General features: G+C 44.6%; 1 protein-coding gene across 1 annotated transcript in view; it reads left to right on the top strand.

Moving 5' to 3' along the window:
- HDGF (heparin binding growth factor) overlaps positions 1-20,778 on the top strand; it is a 110,908-nt gene that overhangs the window by 62,043 nt on the left and 28,087 nt on the right. The window contains exons 3-5 of the mRNA XM_086945022.1: positions 147-282; positions 1,928-2,113; positions 14,648-14,817. Of these exons, the coding sequence (XP_086801148.1) occupies positions 147-282; positions 1,928-2,113; positions 14,648-14,817 (492 nt within the window). The remainder of the gene's footprint in view (positions 1-146; positions 283-1,927; positions 2,114-14,647; positions 14,818-20,778) is intronic.

The raw sequence follows: 20,778 nt of genomic DNA on the forward strand, positions 1-20,778 counted from the left end.
ATGCTGCCTGGCACCAGGAAAATTTTTCAAGTACTGAATGTGTGTGAGAGCTAACCATCAGAAATAATTTTACCAAAGTTAAGTAACCTAATGCTTCAAAATAAATGAAATGCTCGTCTCTTTAATTCTTATGTTTGTTTTAACAGGGCGTATCTTGGTTCTAAAGACCTTTTTCCTTATGACGAGTGCAAAGAAAAGTTTGGGAAGTCCAACAAGCGAAAAGGATTCACTGAAGGATTGTGGGAAATTGAGAATAATCCAACTGTCAAAGCTGGCCAAGAGGTATTCTGTTTTTATCAAATTAGTCGACATCCACCTTTAACAAACACCATTCAGATTCCTAGAAATTGAAGATTAATTCTAGCATCTCTTGTTTATCTGTCATAGCCTTATTAAAGTAACTTTTTAGGAGTATAAAGGGGCTTGGATTGTAGCTAGGCAAATGTCAATCAGTGCTGTTGAAGACTTTTGGTTGTTTTTAAAGTTTGCCTACAGGTTCTTGGATATCAATGTCCAGACTGGGGTGGGAAAGGTTACCCAGGTATGATGGGTTGGAGCGGTAGGGGTGCCATTCTCGGTAGTCACATTTCAGCCTCTGTCAATGCTGAATGATGACTAGAACAGAAAGAAGAGTTTACCCATATTTTAGATTTGGCTTTTTTTGGCATACTCCATCCTTCTTGATTGCTGCGAGTGAGAGAAATCTGGTGCTATGCCAGCTCCCCTTTTTTTTCTGTCATGAGGCCACTCCATACTTCTTGATTGCTTTCAGTGAGCGGCTGGGTGCTATGCTAGCTCCTCTTCTGTCTGTAATGTCGTTCAGAGGCTGTGTTCCACTCCTTTCAAATCTGCTTTCAAAACTCTTCCTTGTGGGGGGCCCCTTGTGCTCCATCCATGTCACAATACTTTTTATTTTACATTTGGCTTTTGTGGCCACTCCTATTGGATCCTAACATTTTATTTATGGACCGGTGAAGCGCAAGTTCTCTGGTACATTGAAACAGACATTTTTTCCACTGCCTATCTGGCACTTTCAAGGTAGCATTTAAACTCTTAGCTCTGATAAAACAGATTCCTCATTAGACTTCACTAATATTGGTTGATTGGTTAAACGTGGCAACTCCTATGCTTTCTGACACCCACAACTGCAATTTGGCCCAAAACGTTGGTTCTGTTTAAACTTAAAAAAAAAAAAAAATCGCATCAACACTGTATACCAGGTTGAGAGAAATTCTTCTACATTTTGTGAAACTACAATGTAGTGCAACATTTCTCTGACTTGATTACTTTCATTCTCCTTGTACGACCCTCCCCAAATAGGTCCCCTTGACATATCCTTAAATACAGGGTGCGGAAGCCTAGCTCTTTTGAAATGTTTTCGTATCTTATTGCAATGCTTCGGTTCCATCAGAGCAGTAAATAACTCTGGTCCTGCTCTCGTCTCCACTGATTCATAACATCAGCCTTCACTGCTCCTTAATTTAATCTTATGCGAACTTGCACTTCCCCAGGACCCACGGAGGGCAGTGAGCTTTTTCAGTAACTATACCTAAAGCTAGACCCGATCTCCTGTCTGCCCTGTGTGCTACCACAACCAACTCCCAGACCCCCCCCCCCCACCACCACCACCACCACCACCACCAGAACACTAAAGTCTCTCTTGTAGAATAGTAAGCCACCGCTAGACACTTTCACTGGAAATGGGCCCAGCTTTTTGTGTTCCATTCAAAGCATGTCACTGAATGTTTTTATGCTACATACTTATTTGAAACTGATGGCTGCCACTTTAATAGTAGTAGTACAGTGTGGCTGTTGCAGTGTCATTTAATCATTTTTGATATTTCTGCTTCGTTTGTCATAACTCGAGGCTTTTTATTGCTATTTATGTATGTGTAGATTTACCCAAGTAAATATTTTCTCTTGTCAGCTGCCCCAGAAGAAAGGTGAGGGAGATGCTGAGTGTGATGAAGATGCAGATGCAGAAGGAGATGGAGAAAAGAAAGGCAATACAGAGGGAAGCAGTGATGAAGAAGGAAAACTGATTATTGATGAGCCGTCAAAGGAAAAAAATGAGAAGGCTGGGATCAAAAGGAAAGCAGACGATGCATTGGAGGTACACTGGACACGTTCATTGGTTGGCAGATTGGAGTGTTTTAATTGAACCTAATTGAGAGCTGTATGTCATAAATTGTGCTCCGAGTGTGGAAGAGGGGAGGACTACGGTCGGCACAATGTATGTATGGGGATAGGGGCTTTACACGATTATTAAATATTTTGCCACTTTTTTGAGTAGGACTGGGGTTGTCAAATTTTTATGTTCTTTAAATTCTATTTAAAAAAAATGCATAGGTTCCCATTTTAGTTTTTTGATCTTTTTTGCGGTGGAGGCATCAGTGCTTTTGTATGCTTTTTGAACTGCTCCTAGTGGCTGTAGTATGTAATGCTTATGCTGTTACAGCAAGCTTTGTGCAGAGTTTTCCCTTACTTTCTTCCTTGCAACACACGATCTTATATTCACAATCATTCTGTTATGTCTTACGATTTCTTTTATAAAGATGTTTATTATATTGATATGAGGTATGACCATAATGAGACTAGTATTGTTGGACAAGAATAAACTGTTATGAACTAATTGTAATAACTGACAGTTTAACTACAGTCCAATCTAATTACTCAATTAATGTTCTTACAAGACCCTACAGGTAGTTCAACCTTGGGGCCACATTGACATTATACAAAAGCATTTCACACTTTAGTTGTATTAAACAACCTGTGACTAATTTAGTGTGCTCAAGGTTAGGCTGTGGAAAATAGAGGTTTTATGTGAAGACCATTATAACCCTAGGCCAGCAAGACTTTCGTAAAAGAAGAAACATGACTTCAATCATTTAACACTTAAAACTTCATACACTGGGTGCATTAGGAAATATGCTGCATGTACATTAAGTGGGGGAAAAATTGTTCTAGCAACGCTGCTCAAATATATCCACTTTTCCAGGTAGAGACTAGGAAGACTAATTTTGCAGTTCTGTTGTAAAAGATAGGTTTGTTTTAATCTTCGTGAAGTTGATTAAGTGAAAGGTGCAGAGTTCAGTTGAGAATGGTTGTACATCTTGATAAAATTATCAGCTTGCCTGTATGGTAATAGTACTTAAGTGCCAACATTCTAAAGTGTGGAATACAAACCATGCCGCTACCTCTCAGTCTGACAACCTGCCTTCAGACGAGCTCTAAAGACCTGACTACGCAACCATTACTAGCCAAGGTTAGCCCCGTGTTACTCAATTGCTTTAGCGCCGGATCACCTCTGCGCTCTACAAACTCCAAAAATAAATAAAATTAAATAGTTAAGCATTTTTGGAATGGCAGCATTGCTATTCGTGTTTGTTTTTCCATGTAAGAAGCACATGGGTGGCAAAAAACAACTGAAACCTATCCCTAGACTGTCGCCCAAGAATAATGTTATTTTTTATTGGATTACTTTGGTCCAACACACTTGTTCTGGAAGATTTTGTTGGAAATGTGCTGAGTTGTATATGAAGTACCAGTATTAGACCTTCATGGGAGGGGCTTTTAGCTGGGCTAGCAGAGGCAGTTGCAGTATGTGCAGAGGCAGGTTTTTCGTGTATGATGAATGTATCACACTGGAAACCTGGTCTGTATAATGAAAATTAGAACAGTATGATACTAATATATTACGTAATCACAATTGGTACTCTTATCTAGAGTGAAAGCTTTACTCCTCAATGTCCATACAACTTAACCACAAAAAATGATTTCTTCCTGCTGTCAGCTTTACTCAGCAAATTAGAATCATTGAGACCTCAAGAAGACTTTAAATTAGTAGTCTTGTTTTTGGTCCTGTCCGCCATCAGCACAGGAAATGCCATATTCTGGAACTGGAAAAGCCATCCAAGATTGGTATGCATGAAGTGCCACTTCAGCATCTCTTGAATCTGGATGATCGTATCAAATGTAACTTTTGTTGTGACCTTTAAAAAATGTACTTAGGTCGGCCATCCTTAATCTGTAGTTTTATTGTATTGCGTTTTTGTTTTGTGGCTAAAAAACACACCAACAGAACAGATCTTGCATAGGCACGACCGATTGGCTTTCCCAATGCTTGTTTGATTGGCGCTCCTGCTCCTCCTAAAGTCTAAAGACCAACAGGTGCAATTTCTGCATAGCATTGTTTAATAAATTACTGTTTTGGAATGGGTTTGGATTTCAGTTCCCAAACCTATGGCTCAAGCCCAAAAGGGTAGAGCGGGTCTTCCACATTACTGGAAGAGAAAGTGGAGGGATACGTCCTCGCAACCATATACTAACACTCACAAAAAAAATTGCACTTCCTTGCACTATATTTTGGGCACTAATCTCTATTACAGATGTCTCACCGGTTTAATTGCTTACTTGGAAACAATTCCATTTTGTTAAATAACCCTCACACACTCTAGTAGTGTCATGCTTCATCATCCGGTACACCCTGACTCCTAAAGGTCTGGGTGGGCTCAACCGTGTTTCAGGGAGCACTTAGAAGAATAGGCCAGGGGGTTCTAAAGATTAAAATACTCCTAAAGCTCCAGGTATCCCTTTAATGACGGAACCTCGGGGATATTAAAGTAAACAAGCATTGGAAATGCAATAGGTCTCGCATTAGGAAAGTTTGAGCAATTGGTATTGTAAATGACACTTTTTTTATTTGTGTTGGTTTTGAAAATAGCAAAAGTAATAGCTTTGTCAGTTACAATGTCAATAGTTTTAACTTTCGCAAATGTGACACCTATAGCATTTGTAATGCAATGTGTGTTGCCTTTACGTGACTTAGATGTATTGATATTGCAAATAACAATGGCTTTTAATTTTGTAAATAATTAATACTTAAATAACATTTATTGTAATTTATAAATGGCAATAGCTTAAACGTTTGTAATTTAATTGTGAAGATTATGTTCAGTGTATTTTATTGTGACGAAAATCCAAGAACATTGCATTTGCACCTGGTGGTGGATGTGGTGGTGGATGTGGTGGTGGTGGATGTGGTGGTGGTGGATGTGGTGGTGGTGGATGTGGTGGTGGTGGATGTGGTGGTGGTGGATGTGGTGGTGGTGGATGTGGTGGTGGTGGATGTGGTGGTGGTGGATGTGGTGGTGGTGGATGTGGTGGTGGTGGATGTGGTGGTGGTGGATGTGGTGGTGGATGTGGTGGTGGTGGTGGTGGTGGTGGTGGTGGTGGTGGTGGTGGTGGTGGTGGTGGTGGATGTGGTGGTGGTGGGTGTGGTGGTGGTGGATGTGGTGGTGGTGGGTGTGGTGGTGGTGGTGGGTGTGGTGGTGGTGGTGGGTGTGGTGGTGGTGGTGGGTGTGGTGGTGGTGGGTGTGGTGGTGGTGGATGTGGCGGTGGTGGATGTGGTGGTGGTGGATGTGGCGGTGGATGTCATGGTGGATGTGGTGGTGGATGCGGTGGTGGTGGTGGTGCATGTCATGGTGGATGTGGAGGTGATGGTGGATGTGGAGGTGATGGTGGATGTGGAGGTGATGGTGGATGTGGAGGTGATGGTGGATGTGGAGGTGATGGTGGATGTGGAGGTGATGGTGGATGTGGAGGTGATGGTGGATGTGGAGGTGATGGTGGATGTGGAGGTGATGGTGGATGTGGTGGTGGTGGTGGTGGTGGATGCGGTGGTGCATGTGGTGGATGTCGTGGTGGATGTGGAGGTGATGGTGGATGCGGTGGTGGATGTGGTGGATGTGGTGGATGTGGATGTGGTGGGTGTGGTGGGTGTGGTGGTGGTGGGTGTGGTGGTGGTGGGTGTGGTGGATGTGGTGGTGGTGGGTGTGGTGGATGTGGCGGTGGTGGATGTGGCGGTGGTGGATGTGGCGGTGGTGGATGTGGCGGTGGATGTCGTGGCGGTGGATGTCGTGGCGGTGGATGTCGTGGCGGTGGATGTCGTGGCGGTGGATGTCGTGGCGGTGGATGTCGTGGCGGTGGATGTCGTGGCGGTGGCGATGGTGGATGTGGTGGTGGATGTGGATGCGGTGGTGGATGTGGATGCGGTGGTGGATGTGGATGCGGTGGTGGATGTGGATGCGGTGGTGGATGCGGTGGTGGATGCGGTGGTGGATGCGGTGGTGGATGCGGTGGTGGATGCGGTGGTGGATGCGGTGGTGGATGCGGTGGTGGATGCGGTGGTGGATGCGGTGGTGGATGCGGTGGTGGATGTGGTGGTGGATGTGGATGTGGTGGTGATGGTGGATGTGGTGGTGATGGTGGATGTGGATGTGGTGGTGGATGCGGTGGTGATGGTGGAGGATGCGGTGGTGATGGTGGAGGATGCGGTGGTGATGGTGGAGGATGCGGTGGTGATGGTGGAGGATGTGGTGGATGTGGTGGTGGATGCAGTGGTGGTGGTGGTGGTGGATGGGGCGGTGAATGTGGCGGTGGATGGGGCGGTGAATGTGGCGGTGGATGTCATGGTGGATGTGGAGGTGGTGGTGGATGTGGTGGTGGATGTGGTTGTGGTGGTGGATGTGGATGTGGTGGTGGATGTGGATGTGGTGGTGGATGTGGATGTGGATGTGGATGCGGTGGATGTGGATGTGGATGATGTGGTGGTGGATGTGGTGGTGGATGTGGTGGTGGATGTGGTGGTGGATGTGGTGGTGGATGTGGTGGTGAAAGAAAAAGAGTAAAAGAAGGGGAACAGCAGAGAGAGTAATGAAAGCTGAGAGCAAAAAAAAATGTGCATGCAAAAGGGAGAACGAGAGTGCCACGGAGGCTAAGAGTAAATGTGTGTGTGTTTGAGCGTGCGAGTGAGAGAATACAAGAGACGAGTGAAATGTAAATGCGGGGGCCTTTGAAGTGAAGCTTCACTTGTGTGTGAGAGGTGTGGGAGGAGTGCGGCTCGACTGAGCCAGAGCGCACGCTGGGGGAAGCTTGTGGGGCGGAGCTGCTGGGGAACAGATGGCAGATGGCTGGCGATTTGATGCTGTGCACGAGCATTTCACGGGCACAGCACCAAATCGCCAGCTAGTTAAACATCTGTTTAAGCCCCTTTATATCGAGCTCCCGCTCTCAATGCGCATGTGCGCATTGAGATAGGTCGCTCGACCTAAAAAGAAATAATGTTGAGGTTTGTAATGGTCCTATGGCCCAATGTCATTGCCAACATGTTTCGGCCTTTAACTACGCCCCTATGGGTTCTAGGCTTGCTTCAGGGCGAAAACAGTGTTTTAAATTACATTACTTGCAAGGTGCCGGTAGGTGCACCTTCATATCTAGCCTTAGGATAAACGTAACCTGGATCCGGAATGTGAATCTTGTTGTGTCCAACCTGTAAATGACAGAGCATATATAATATAGCTCACAATTATTAAGCGTATCAAACTTGCGCTGCAGACGCTTTCCACTCTGAAAGATTGTCTAGGATTTGAGCGCATCAGTGCACTATGTTACATGCATCGTGAATCGGATTTATAGTGATTTAAGTGGGAAACCACGTCATTATATCAGTATTTGTGAATTTCACTTCTACCGACTGTAGCTTGAATCAAAGGATAATTAGTAAATTATTGCCCCGTTGGCATACAATCATGCACTATAAGCCTTCTAAAAACACCCAATAAACAAAGTGAGAATTGTTTAAATCACTTAATATTAAAATACCCCCAAAGTTGGACCGCGTTGCAGCCAGCTGGAGGGTCAGTCTCATGTCATTCTTACCCCACTCAGGAGGACAACCTGTGTCGCAAATGGTTACGGAATGAGGGGTATTACTGTAGTCAAACACTGAGTTTGACTGGGCAGGTAAATGGAAGAGAAAAGACTGGAGGGGTTAAAGTTTTTGCTCCTGTTGGATTCTCCTCTATGGGAGGTCAACCTGGTGCTTTCAAGTTTTGTGCTGCCTTTTGAGCTTATGCATCAGGCATCACAAACATCTCACTTGGAAAACTGCCTTCCTTGTGGCTAGAACATCAGCATGTGTTAATGAGATTCAGACCCTTTGTGCTCATGAGCCAAACTTATTCCACTTTTCCAAAATAGTGTTACGGACCGTTCCCAGGTTCCTACCTAAAGTGGTCTTTGATTTTCATGTAAATCAAACTCTCTCTTTACCCACTGTCTTTCAAAATCCATCTTCTCCAGCAGCCAGCCCTTCACTCTCTGGATTTAAAGAGTGTTAATGTTCTTCATAGCTAAAAACCAAATCTATTCGCAAATTGCAACAATTGTCCATCAATTCTGGGCCAGTTCCCACGGGTCTGGCTACCTCCAATCAGTACGTTTCCAGGTGGATTGTCTCTTGCATCCTATACTGTTATCAGATAGCTTATAAATCTCTTACTGGCAAACCCAAAGCACACTCCACTAGTGGCAAAGCAGCCACTACTGCCTTGGTGAGAAATATTCCCTTGGCACACATCTGCAAAGCTGCTACATGGAGATCAGTCCACACATTAACTAGGCCAGGGGTCTCCACCTTTTCTGTAGTGAGCTGTTTCTGATCAGTGAAAATCATTGTGAGCTATTAAAGGCCAAGCAACTAGCGCAACTGGTGAGTCTGCGTTGGCTGAGAACGCTGCTCTGTGTCTTAGCGGTGCATGGTCTCAGCTGCATGAAAGCTACTGGGGCCGTTGATGAGGCTGATGATATCAAGGTGATTGGTGTGCTGTGTCGCCAAACCCTGCTGCTACCCCATCTGCCCCTTCGCTGCCACAGATGAAAGCACCTACCCAAGACAGCATATGGCTGTGCGTGAGCTTCGGGTGAGCTGAGGGTAGAAAAGCTTCTCCATTGTCAGTCACGTGGTCGACCTGGATGCTGCGACTGACAATTGCAATGGCCTCCTATTAGCATGCCAGGTGAATCCTGCTCACAATTAAAGGAGCCAGATACCTGATATATATATTTTCTTTATCACATATCGTTGGGGTGACGTTGGATCACACGCCTCCCATTGTTCTCCACTGCCGAGATCCTCCTCTGCCCACTTATGAGTAATCTGCAGCATGCACTGTGCAGGAACACACTACTGTTGATGTGTCCAAGTGAAATTCAATCTTGAGCGCAACCTAGTACCTGGGCGACTATCACTGGACTCAGTCTGGTAAGCCGGTATTGTGATACCTTTCTGTGTGAAGTGTTCATTACACTTTCGAAAACAAAACCCTTTACACTCTCGCCATGCAACTAAGCACTGAAGCCCTAGTCATCACAGTACTGCCAGCTGACCTACTGAAAAGTACTTTTCTGTCTTCACACTGACACATCTTAGATTAGAACCTTTCAAATAAGGTTACCTAAATATGACAACGGAATGCGAAACGTATCACACAAGCTCTCTGCCTGGCTAGTAATGGGGTTTCAAACAATCCGTATAGACAGCCCCATGGACAACTGACCACCCCTTGAACGCAAAAGGGCAACTCTGTCATACCCATCCGTGCATGTGACACACATGTTTAAAATAAATCAAGTTCACTTTACTTTCACATTGACCAACAGACCCTGTTAGTAAATTGGGCGCTTAATAAGCCTCTAGCCAAGAATACACAACCAAAGCACATCTGGTCGAAGGAAGTCCCCGAAAGCCAGAAAAAGGTAATCTAGAATGAGAGTCCTTCGATGCCACACTATTTGTGGAAAGTGCTATCAAAAGGCTGATAGACGGAGCAGAGGCAGCTTTGTTCTGCAACTGATGTATTTGTACGGGCATTTCATGTTCTGAGATATTAACCTTTGGTTCATGGAGCTGTAAGAACTTGCATGTTAGTATGTCTGCGTAAGAAAGAGAGCCTAATTGTTCCCACAAGCCTCGGGCAACTTCAGAAATATTTTGCAAAATCCTGCTGCACGAGGCATCCAGTGTACGCAGTGGTGAGAAGTGGTGCCTTCCCCTTACTCATGATTCTGCATAAGCATTGCCTTCGTTCCAAGGCTTCCCGCATCATAGTCCACAACATGAGATGCAGGCACTAACCCACATCCTACACATTTCCACTTGGATGTCCATAGTAAAGCTCTATGGGAGACCTTGTAAACAACCAAGCTAGACGCTAATCCCAGCTCTTGAGCTTGACTACTCCATTGTGTGATTCTGGGAAAATCTGTTCTCTAACTAGGAAAAGAAGTAACATAAACACATAATGGAATAAATAGTGTGCTGCCTAGTATGTGTTCTCACTCCCAGGGCCCACCACAACTTGATCTATGTAGCCGTTTCTCAACTGGACTCCTCGTACCATAATCTTCTATCTACAGCACCTCCTGCTACAATATAAATGTTCTTCATAAAGCGCTGTGCTGCTCACTGGAATTAGATCTACACTGTTCTCGACTGCTTTTTGTCCACTGAACAGCCTAGTCAGGGGCACCTTGGACCTGTTGCTGATGGCATTGCTACAGTCTGATACATCTTCCTATCCAGATACGTGCCTCTCCAAACCTTTGTGTTCCAGGGAGTGGATCCTACCCTGGCACCCCTGTCACCTCCCGCTCTTTATAATATTTGCATTGGAGCTGGCATCTCCCATGACCTCTGACAATGGGGCATGTAGGTATTGAACTAAAACATTCCCTGTGGTACCTTTTAGGTGCCACATGGACTCTGTCCTGCAGTAATGCGAGAGGGGAAAGTTCACTTGTGTTACACCAGTTGTGCAGCATACAACCAGGGGTCACCTTGAGGAATACTGTAGCAGAGCCGTAAAGCAGCTGCCTGCAGTGCCCTTAATGTAGCCCTGAACCTGCACCTTAGATCACATCGAAGGGCTGAGCTAGAGTTGCTCTTCCAATCCTTTTCCATTTTTACGGTTTCTGTCCCATGCTGATGGAGAAATCCAGCCTGTTTTTACTCAACTGAGGTATTCGGTGGCGTAAACCCAGCAGCGCTCCAGCTGTCTCTAGGCACCAGACTTCACACCACAAGATGCTGCCTGGAACCATGAAAGAATTGTCTTCTCAAATATGTAAATATACATTTCTGTTGCTCAATTGCTGTCAATACCTGGTGTGAATTTTTTTTTTATTATTAAAATACCTGGTACACTCAGCGATAAATACATTTTACATTATCTGTTAAAAAATCAATATACACAGATTTAGAAAATGTACAATAAACAATCATACAATATATAGACTAAAATATGGCTTTCTGGGAAACAGTTAGATATTTCATTTAAACCCCGTATTGCTAAACCGATATTTCATTACATAGACCTACATAAATAGCAAATCTAAAAGTATCTAAAAAGAAAGGCCTCTACTGATTATTGGCATCTGAGAAATTCGCAGACAGATTCGCTTCATAGATGAGAATCCCTAGTTCTTTCATCTTTCTACCTCAGTGTATATAGAGAGGATTCAATATTCTTAATCCCTAAGAGTCTGGCCAACCACATCTGGAAGGAGGGTGCTACTGCATCTTTCCAGCCTGAAGCTAACAATATCCAGAGGACCGCCACGCATATGAATGCAAAGGCTTTCTCCTCCTTGTTAAGGCCGAGATTGCTATCAGTTCCTATTATCATTAGGGTACAGGATAGGTTGATCTTAACACCTAGCAGCCACTCCCAGAATTTCTCGAGCTCCACCCGAATTAGGGTTAGTTTATCACATTGATGGAACATATGTAGCAATTTGGCTGGCCCCTCCAAGCTTCTTGGGCATTTATCGTCCTCCGTTACCCCATCATATAGTTTGGCTGGTGTAAAATATAAGTTTAAAAGGGTTTTATATTGTTGGGCCCTCAAATTTGAGGAGCCAAAGAGTTTTCCGCCGAACTGCAATGCTTTATCTAAATCCACATCCGGGTCGCCTAGTGCAATTGCCCAGGAGGTTTCAAATTTTTACAGATCTTCTTGTACCCTTGGGATAGTAGAGATCAATAAATCATCTTAATTTTAATTTCGCCACCTAATAGGTAATCGATTATATTTATCATATCATTGATCATATTAATCGGACCCCCTGGGGAGATCTGGGGCCTAGTACCCTTCACAGATCTAAAGATTTGTAAAAATTTGAAGCCTTGGTTAGCCGCGATTCCAAATTTCTGCAGGATCTTTCCAAAACTCGACAGACTATCCCCTTCAAAGCTCCCACAATCTCCCCATCCTATCATTACTAAGTTGCAGGAAAATACTAGAATTCCAAAAGGTGTATGATTGATTTGGGGAATTACCATTACCTTCTGAACTAATTTCCATATCTCCCAGACACTATCAAAGACTTTGAACAGCATTTTCTTATAGTAGCGCCTGTGTCTGAATAACTCAGATCAAGTCTTCTAATATTGTTAGTGCATATTATCTGAGTTTTAGTTTCATTCAGGAGATACCCTGAACACTGTCCAAATTCCCAGCTAACCCCGTAATTGCTGTCATAGCCCTATCTGATTCCGGGGTGATGATAGCCAAGTCATCAGCATAGGCCAGCAGCTTGGTTTCAAACCTATTACAAACAACTGGCTGAATATCCTCACATCCTAAATCTCCATACCAGCGGATCTATATACAGGGCGAAAAGAATTGGTAAACAGGGGCATCCCTGTCGTTTCCCCCTAGAGATACAAAAATTTTCTGAACATCCTCCCATTAGCTGATATCTGGCTTTTGGAGTGGTATACATAGCTTTAATAGCTCAATATTTTAGGGCCAAAGCCCCTTCGTTCCAATATCCCCCACAAATACTTACACGTAGTGCGATCAAAGGCATTTTCTGCGTCCAGAAGGATCATGGGATTGCGGTGTTTTCCCAGAACAGATTATACCGTTAAATAAGTCCAACAATATAGGGGCAATCTCGTTCTGTACGCTTTTATATACTTCGAGCGGGATACTATCTGGCCCTGTGGCCTTCCCTGCTGCCAGCTCCTGCAGTGCTTCCACCACCTCCTCTATAACCAACCTGGTGTGAATTTTAACTGTCACTACGATGAGTGTAAGCATCACGGGAAGGGGACATCAAGCAGGGAAAAATACCCTTTGAGGCTAGGCAGACTGCTTGTTTTTCCCGACGCTGCCCCACCAGCTGCCACTACTCACAAATAACAAACTAAAGCAACCACAGGTATTTCTGGCCAGGGCTTACCGATTGATCTGCTGCTCTGCTGCTCTGCACACACATCAGAGACGCAGAGCCAGACTTGAAAAGGTAGGCAACTTGCACTACCATGCTTTCCGACGCCTTTCAGCGCAGGTTGAAATCCCGGTGCCAGGCTGCGAAAGGCAGGTGGCGCAGAGATCACGCAGATGACAGGAAAATGTTGTACTCTTCAGCCCTCCCCAGCTAAGTTCAATGAAGCGGATCAGAGCAGCTGGTTTTGGTGAGGGCGGATTATTAAAAAAAAAAAACGCTAAAAAACATAGGACCAAAAAGGTTTACAGAATCAGAATGCTGGAGCGAGCTACTCACGGAGCCTCGACGAGCTACCGCTAGCTCGCGGTCTACCGTTTGGAGACCCCTGGCCTAGAGTGTCTTCCTGCCAGGGAAACAAAACCACTCCCCAAAGTTCTTGGTCTCAGTTCTGGAAGCAAGTTTACTTATCACACAGGTATTCTGGGCTTGGGTGACAATTGGGATTTCATGCTAATGGGCTTCTAGAGCCTTGAAGATAAAGGGCAACTTTTACAAAATTACCTGTTCTGAAATATTTAAATATTTAATAAAGTTATGACTTGTAATAAATATTTTTTAAAGTACAATAATTAACTCTGTGGTTGTTTCCGAAGCAGAGATGACCTTATTAAATTGGATTTTATATACGTTCTTTCGTGTGGAACAGTTAACCTGCTACAGTGAAAATGGCTTTTAGGGCCTTTTCACTGTAAGGATATGGTTAACATTAAAACTTTATATAGCCTACTTTTACATGTCCACAGTCATGAGCTGCAGGCCGCCTTGGGGCTGACTTATAAATATTCAAAAGGAATGTTTAGAGTTTTCAAAATGGTTTATTTTGACAGCTTAAATTTACGGTTTAAACCTACCCAGCCAGGCTACCAGTGGCTGACCCACAGTCATGTTAACACTGTCACTATAGTGGGTGGCCCAAAGGGTTTTGCAGTCCTCTTGTGGCATGCAAGTTAGAGGCTCTCTGTACACTTGGGGACTGTAGGGACTAAAGAGGCCAATAAGTACATTAAATATGCCAATTGGCTCTATATGCCAATTTCATCCTCTTGGAAGGAAGATTGCAGGCACTTTGCCACTGGTTAGCAGGGGTAAAGTGCTGAGAGTTCTACAGCCAGAAAACTTGAAGGAAACTATCTGGGTTGGAACCCCACAAAAGCGGCCATTTTCAACTAGCAAATGCTAAGTTTCCCCCCTGTGCTGCTAATTCTAAGACTTATTGTGTTTCTAAGGTTCTACCTGCTTTACCACAGTACACATTTCTCCTCCCAGCAAGGTGGAACTGCTTTATTGAAGTGCTGAGTTGAGTCCAAGGTTTTTATTGCATGACTGGCATTCCCATACTACCAAAGTTGCTACCCATTGCTTTCTGGCTGACTAATTTCTAGCTGAGACCAAGCTAAATGTTGCACTTAAGATTTATTATCTTATTAATTGTTGTTGCTTTTGGTGCAAGTTTTTTCTTTTGCTGACCACTTATGCTAGCAAAGAAATTGTCTCAAGTTATTAAATATTATAGGATTCATCCAAAAGATCCAAGGACCAGGAAGAGAAAAGTGAGGATGAAACCAAAGAGTCACTGAAAGAAGTAGAGAAGCAGAAGCCTGATGCAGAAAAAGAAAACAGTGCCCCTCCTGATCCTGAAGATACCAGTGAGGAAGAAGACAAAGATAAAGATGTGGAGGAAAGGTAAATTTGTATCTTAACATACTGCTTGACACTGGATATTTCTGATATTTGAATATAAAAGGGCATTGTGACAAAAAACACTTTAAATGAAATAGCCTCATGATTGCCAATTGTTCCTATGTATTTTACCAAACTTTTTCTCATGTTGAGATTTGTGTCTTTAAAGCTGCTAATGACAAATCCCTTTGGCTCTGTTTTCTGTATGCACAGTATGCCAGTCTGTGGGCAAGATTTCAGACCTCTTAGAAAATGCCTATTTATCTTCTTTAAATGCATGTTTTTTTTTATAACACATCCCGTATACATCTAAACTTGACAAAAATGTAAACTGGAGCATCATTTCTTTCCCTGTGCTTTCTTTTCAACCAAAAACATAGGCAAATGGCAGATTAACAGTATTTTCCTTTGCGCAGAGGAAAAATTCTTTAACGTACCTAAATTTCCTTCCTAATGGTATCTTCAGTAATTCAGAAAGAGAAAGCTAAATTTAAAGGCAACTTTTTCCATTGTCTCTATAGCATAAAACATAAAATCAAGAGGGAATTAGAAGTAAAAAGTTACATAAAATTTTTAATAGCCAAGCCGGTTAAACAGACCAGTTTAATGCTTCTTTAATCTTAGACCGCTTGGACAGTAGTGCTTGGCATTAGCGTGACATGGTCTTTTTCGTAGGTACAGCAATAAGGATGTTCCTTATCAGAAGTGCAATTGTGAATTTTCCCTAAATAAAATGAAATCTGTGTCTCTGTGATCAAGGTATATTAGCCTTTTGGCAGCAGTGGATTATAAAGAACCAAATTCAGCTACTTAGTTTAGATCTCCTCCATTCCTGTATAAATGGAAGTTATTACTGCCCTCAGTACTGCTCTAACATTGCCTATTTTTTTACTGGCGGCACGGCGATGGCTTGAAATGTACATAGGAATAAGTGTTGGAGTCATTTTAAACTGCTTCGAATTTTGGCATGCTACATCCCATGGTAATTATGTATATTTTTTAAAGTATTTTTGAAGGCACAGACTTAAAATATAGGGAAATTCAATAGTTAATAGCAGTTCACACCGTTTTGCTTACCCACACCACCTGCAATAAAATGCTATACAAATATTGGTAAGCCTATAATCTTTGACTGGGAAGCTTGAAGAATACCACAATTGAAAGGGCGAGAGAGCAGCTTAAAATTAGAATGATTTTTGAGTTGTGGTGAGCCAAATTAATTTTGCCCAGGGTCAGCTTGCATCTATTGAGAAATGACCAACCGTGGACCTTCCTAAAAACTGAACACCAGTGATCTTTAGTGGATGTGGCATGTGTATATTTCATTGCTTTTCCTTAACCGTAATACCCTACAAGTATCAGTTAGGCAGAAAAGAAAAACACTCATCTGTATGCTGCTGGAGCAGCGAAGAAAGAGGAGGATAGAGTGCCAGCAGGGAAGGATATTAGGAAGCCCTGGACTAGGATTGGACAGTTGCAGAGACATTTTCTATTTCCATTTTCCCTGATGCTCTTGGTAGTGGTGTTGAGTTTGTTGATACCTTTTTAATGGCTGCTGGAGAAAAATAAAGGAGAAAGTACAGCCTAATCAGAAGTCTCCGCTCCTGACATAGAATTCCCTCTCATTTCTGCGTCTGTATTCTGGTATCTGCAAGGAACAGCACAATTTCTCCCACCCACGGCTCATACACATCTACAAATAAAACCGTTCCTCCTATGGGTAGGTGTGCTGCAATGGCCAGGAACTGGTGTAAACTGTGGCCATATATAGATGGTGTACTATTTGTGTGTTTGTGACACAGTTTTTGCCTTTTCTGAGATCCACTAGAATTATCCTGTGAAGCTGCAATTTTTGGACATAATTACAAATTTGCCACAGAATCCACTTTGTGCTACCTAATTACAGATAAACCCCCAAAAACTGGTTTCTAGCTCAAACACATGGAAGTTAAGGGAAAAGAAAAGTGCCACCCATGGTTCTGCTGCAGTTGCAGACACTCCGTTACCCAGGTCACTTTTCAGTTGCTGTTAAGCTAGTACTAATGAGGTCCAACCCTGCCCACATTGTACATAGTGGTTAAAATGGTGAAATAACAATGCACTGACTAAGAATGTGCTACATAATTTGCCTCATTTTGTCAACTGTGCTGCATAATTTGGCTCTTCCAACTCCTGTCTGTGTAATGTGCCCAAATACTCATATTGCGGTACTGTTTTTAGGTCTCGCCTAGCGCAGCGCGCATGCGCTGCTCTAGGAGAAGGCTTCTTGGAATCACTTCAGACTTCCAAGAGACATCTCTATGTGGGTCTGCCTCCTCCCACACATCCCATTGGCCTTTTCGTGTGGCTTTCAATAATGAGCGCACTCAAATGAGGGAACTCCTACAATGATAGTTCTTCGAGATCTGTCGGCAGCTTTCGACACCATCTTACAGAATCCTATGGGATAGGCTGCGAGAGATAGGTGTCGGAGGTACAACATTAGAATGGTTACAGAGCTTTCTATCCGACAGATCAAAATTTGTACAACTAGACTCTTTTACATCCCAGACTACGGTGGTAGACAAGGGCATGCCGCAGGGCTCTATTCTAAGCCCTACCCTGTTCAATATCTATGCGGCATCCCTGGCCACGGTGATAAAGTCTTGTGGGTTCCAGACCATTTCCTATGTGGACGACACCCAGGTGATAGTCCCCATAGAGAAGGACCCCGATGTGACCAGAGAGAAATTTAAAACCTGTATGACAAAAATAGCCACTTGGATATGAGAGAACTTCCTGTAGCTTAACTCCAACAAAACACATCTTATTGTTTGGGAAAGCTGCTGAGGATATATGGACAGAGGAGGGGTGGCCAAAAGTGGGCAAAAAATCTCTGCATTGTTATTGATAACAATTTCTCCATGGAGGAGCATGTTAAGGCAAATGCTTTGGATTACTGCGTTTGCTGAAAAGGATCTTTCCGTGGATCCCTCTTACCACCAGAATGGCCCCGTTACTGGCGCTCCTAGTCAGACTAGATTATGGAAATGCGCTACTGATAGGGATAAGGTAAGATCTGTTTTCAAGGTTACAAGTCATTCAAAATACTGCAGCACGGTTAGCATTGAATAAGCCAGCTCGAACCTAAACTCTTCCCTTACTGAGAGATGGCTGGCGATGAAGAAAAGAGCAGTTTTCAAACTTCTTTGTTTCATATTTAAAGCACTCCATGGACTTGGACCGAGAGATCCCCTTGGGGGTGATTTGTGCGCCTTATAAATAATAAAATGGCCAAAGATTGGTGCATGTCCTGCCTTTCCTCAAAACTTTCACTCCCACTGCGTTTTGGTCTCTGGAGCGAGCAGCAGCGTGCAGGGTGCATCTGTTCAGGATCAGGTTTCCAATTAGCTTTCGCTTACAGCGGCAGGCACAATGGCAGCTGCCTTCCTTACAGCGCGCACCAAAATTGGTTATTTATTCTAAGGGATTATTTTAGTTTTTGGGTTTTTTGTTGGTCGCAGGAGTCAGTCTTTTACTGCAGAATCCTCATTGTTATTGCCACAAGTGCGTCACTCAAAATGCAAATACAAATATTTTCATTTTGTCTGACGCACATATTTTAGACTCTTGTTTTATTCCTCAGTGTTTATTTACTCCCGCCCCCTCGGGTTGGTTTGTTGCGCCCAAAAGCCTGACACTCGCCTCACCGATTGAGCAAGGGTAGGGGACCGTCTGCTCTCGATCGGCGATTGGCTGGCTTCAAGGGGGACCTCAGTCGCATGCTAACTGGGCAGAATTGAGCGCGCTTCTGCCTGCCACGCCCCCTCCCGCGCTAAAGGCAGCACAAGGAGGAAGCAGTGTTATAGCGACAAAGGGCCTCAGCCTTTGGTCCGGTCTGTCGTAATCCAGATGCAGGAGGGCACCGAGGGCCGCTATCTGCAGTCCGGAGGATCCTTTGGGTGAGCATCCACCCGTGAGGCTCAGTGCATAGCCTGCCGCAGGAGAGCTCGATGGGGAGATTTGTGTAACTTTTTTGAGGAGCCTGGGGCTGTGAATGTTGCCTGGGTGGGTCCGAGCAGCTGATTTAATGGTCTTATTCGTGTAAAGTGCATCCCTGGGGCTGCCCATGTGTATTGTCTTGTAAGTACCTATTACGTAGGTGGCCCCACCTGAATGCTTATCATATATGTGTGTATATATATGTAAATGTATATAACTCTGTTCTATTGTCCCTTCCTGATGGTATGTATGTATGTATGTATAGGCATTTATATAGCGCACTACTTACCCGGAGGGTCCCAAGGCGCTTCGACCGCTGCGAAACCCTTCCTGGCTTCCCTGAGAGATGGTCCCTTAATGGGTATCTCCAGGGTGAGACCAGGCATCCCCGGCGGTCTGGTGGGGCCGTTAGTGAAGATGAGGCAAGCTAAAGTCCAGAGTTGCCGAGTGTGAACGCTGATCAGAGTGGGCACCGAGGCGAGAGAATTATCGAGTCCGCTGACCCTGGTCCAGAAACCTGCCGCGCCGGGAATCGAACCCTGGTCCCGGGCCGTCCTCTGCTCTTGGGTCTGCCGCCTCTAACCAGTGAGCCACACTACCTCACCTGATCGTGTTGGATTTTCATGATGCTCTCAGCTCAGGTTGACAGTTTCATTGAATCCTTGTGTGACATCCTGGAAATGGGACATTTATTGGACTTATAATTAGGGGGGTTGGGTGTAGGAACATGCTCAACATACTGTGGCCGTACTTTTAAAGTAGCGCGTGGCATGCGGGTGGTTGGCTTCAGGCTCGAATCAACCATGCCATGGCGCCTCTTGCCACGCCCTGGTCTAGTGGTGTGGGTGTATTTGTAGGGTGTCCCCGCCACGGACCGTTGCGTCTCCGTAGGTCTAAACACTGCGTCTGTCTGCGGGCGGGCCTTGAGGCAGGGAAGGGTACTCTGTAGCTGGCTTCCCGCCTAGGGATGCTTAGTCTCCGCTGGTGCTTCGAAGTGGATGCGCTGCTTTGTGGCACTGAGGCCTGTGCGTTTTACCCGGGTGACCAGCATCATGCGTGAGCATCGGAGCCAGGGGCGATCAGGCTCGGGCAGTGTGTTTTGACTGACTCACGGGGTAACGTGGGTCGCCCGACGCAGACTCCCATACATGCCCCTTTGTGTTGCCGGAGGAGTGGCCTGGCGTGACACTGTTTAACACCCCAAAGAGTGCACATTACAATTACTTTACACATGGGAGCACCTCTCCTGTTGGTCAAAAGAGCTCCCTGTGATTTTAACTTGTTGCCCAAATGTAATCCTCCTGCATTCATGTTTTTGATTATGTTTCTTACTTTACGAATTCTCTCTCCATCGTTTCTACACTTCAGCCCCCATCACTCACATCAGCTCCTTGCAGTGTCTCTCTGGTTACCTCTGTCCAGGCACCTCCTCCCACCACTCCTTTCTTTTCACAAATAATACAGTAAAGTTTCACAAGGGCACACCAATGTCTGCCGGGGTCACGTGCAGGCTGGTGCCCCACGTCCTTGTTCCCTCCCCATCCTCTCTGCCTGCTGCCCCTCGAGCTCCCCGGTCTCTTATCCTTCTCACCTCTCCCTTTCTCCTACCCCTTCCGCCTCCACTCGCTAATGTTTCCTTTAGCCCCTTCTCCAACGGCCATTCCCTGTCTTGGCCGTCTCTCCTAGATACTCGTGGTCTTTTGTGTTTTACCTAGGCTTTCCCACCTTCCTCCTTTTTTCTATCTTTTCTTAGCTCTCCGCGCCGACAAGGTCGTCATAATGCCATGGCTCCGCACGCGGCTTCGCATGACGTCACCTGAACCATAAGAGGACCACGTCGGTGTGATGAAGTCAGTTCACTTTCTTCCGCGCTGTAGACACTAACGTTTTTTTCTGGGACTCTCCATAACTCGTTTGAATACTTTATTTCGATTAGATCTTTCTTCTTTGTCATGTCTGCTTTGAGGAAGTTCGGTTTTAAGC

This window comes from Lissotriton vulgaris, chromosome 12, assembly GCF_964263255.1.
Source record: "Lissotriton vulgaris chromosome 12, aLisVul1.2, whole genome shotgun sequence".
In the NCBI taxonomy this organism is placed as follows: domain Eukaryota; kingdom Metazoa; phylum Chordata; class Amphibia; order Caudata; family Salamandridae; genus Lissotriton; species Lissotriton vulgaris.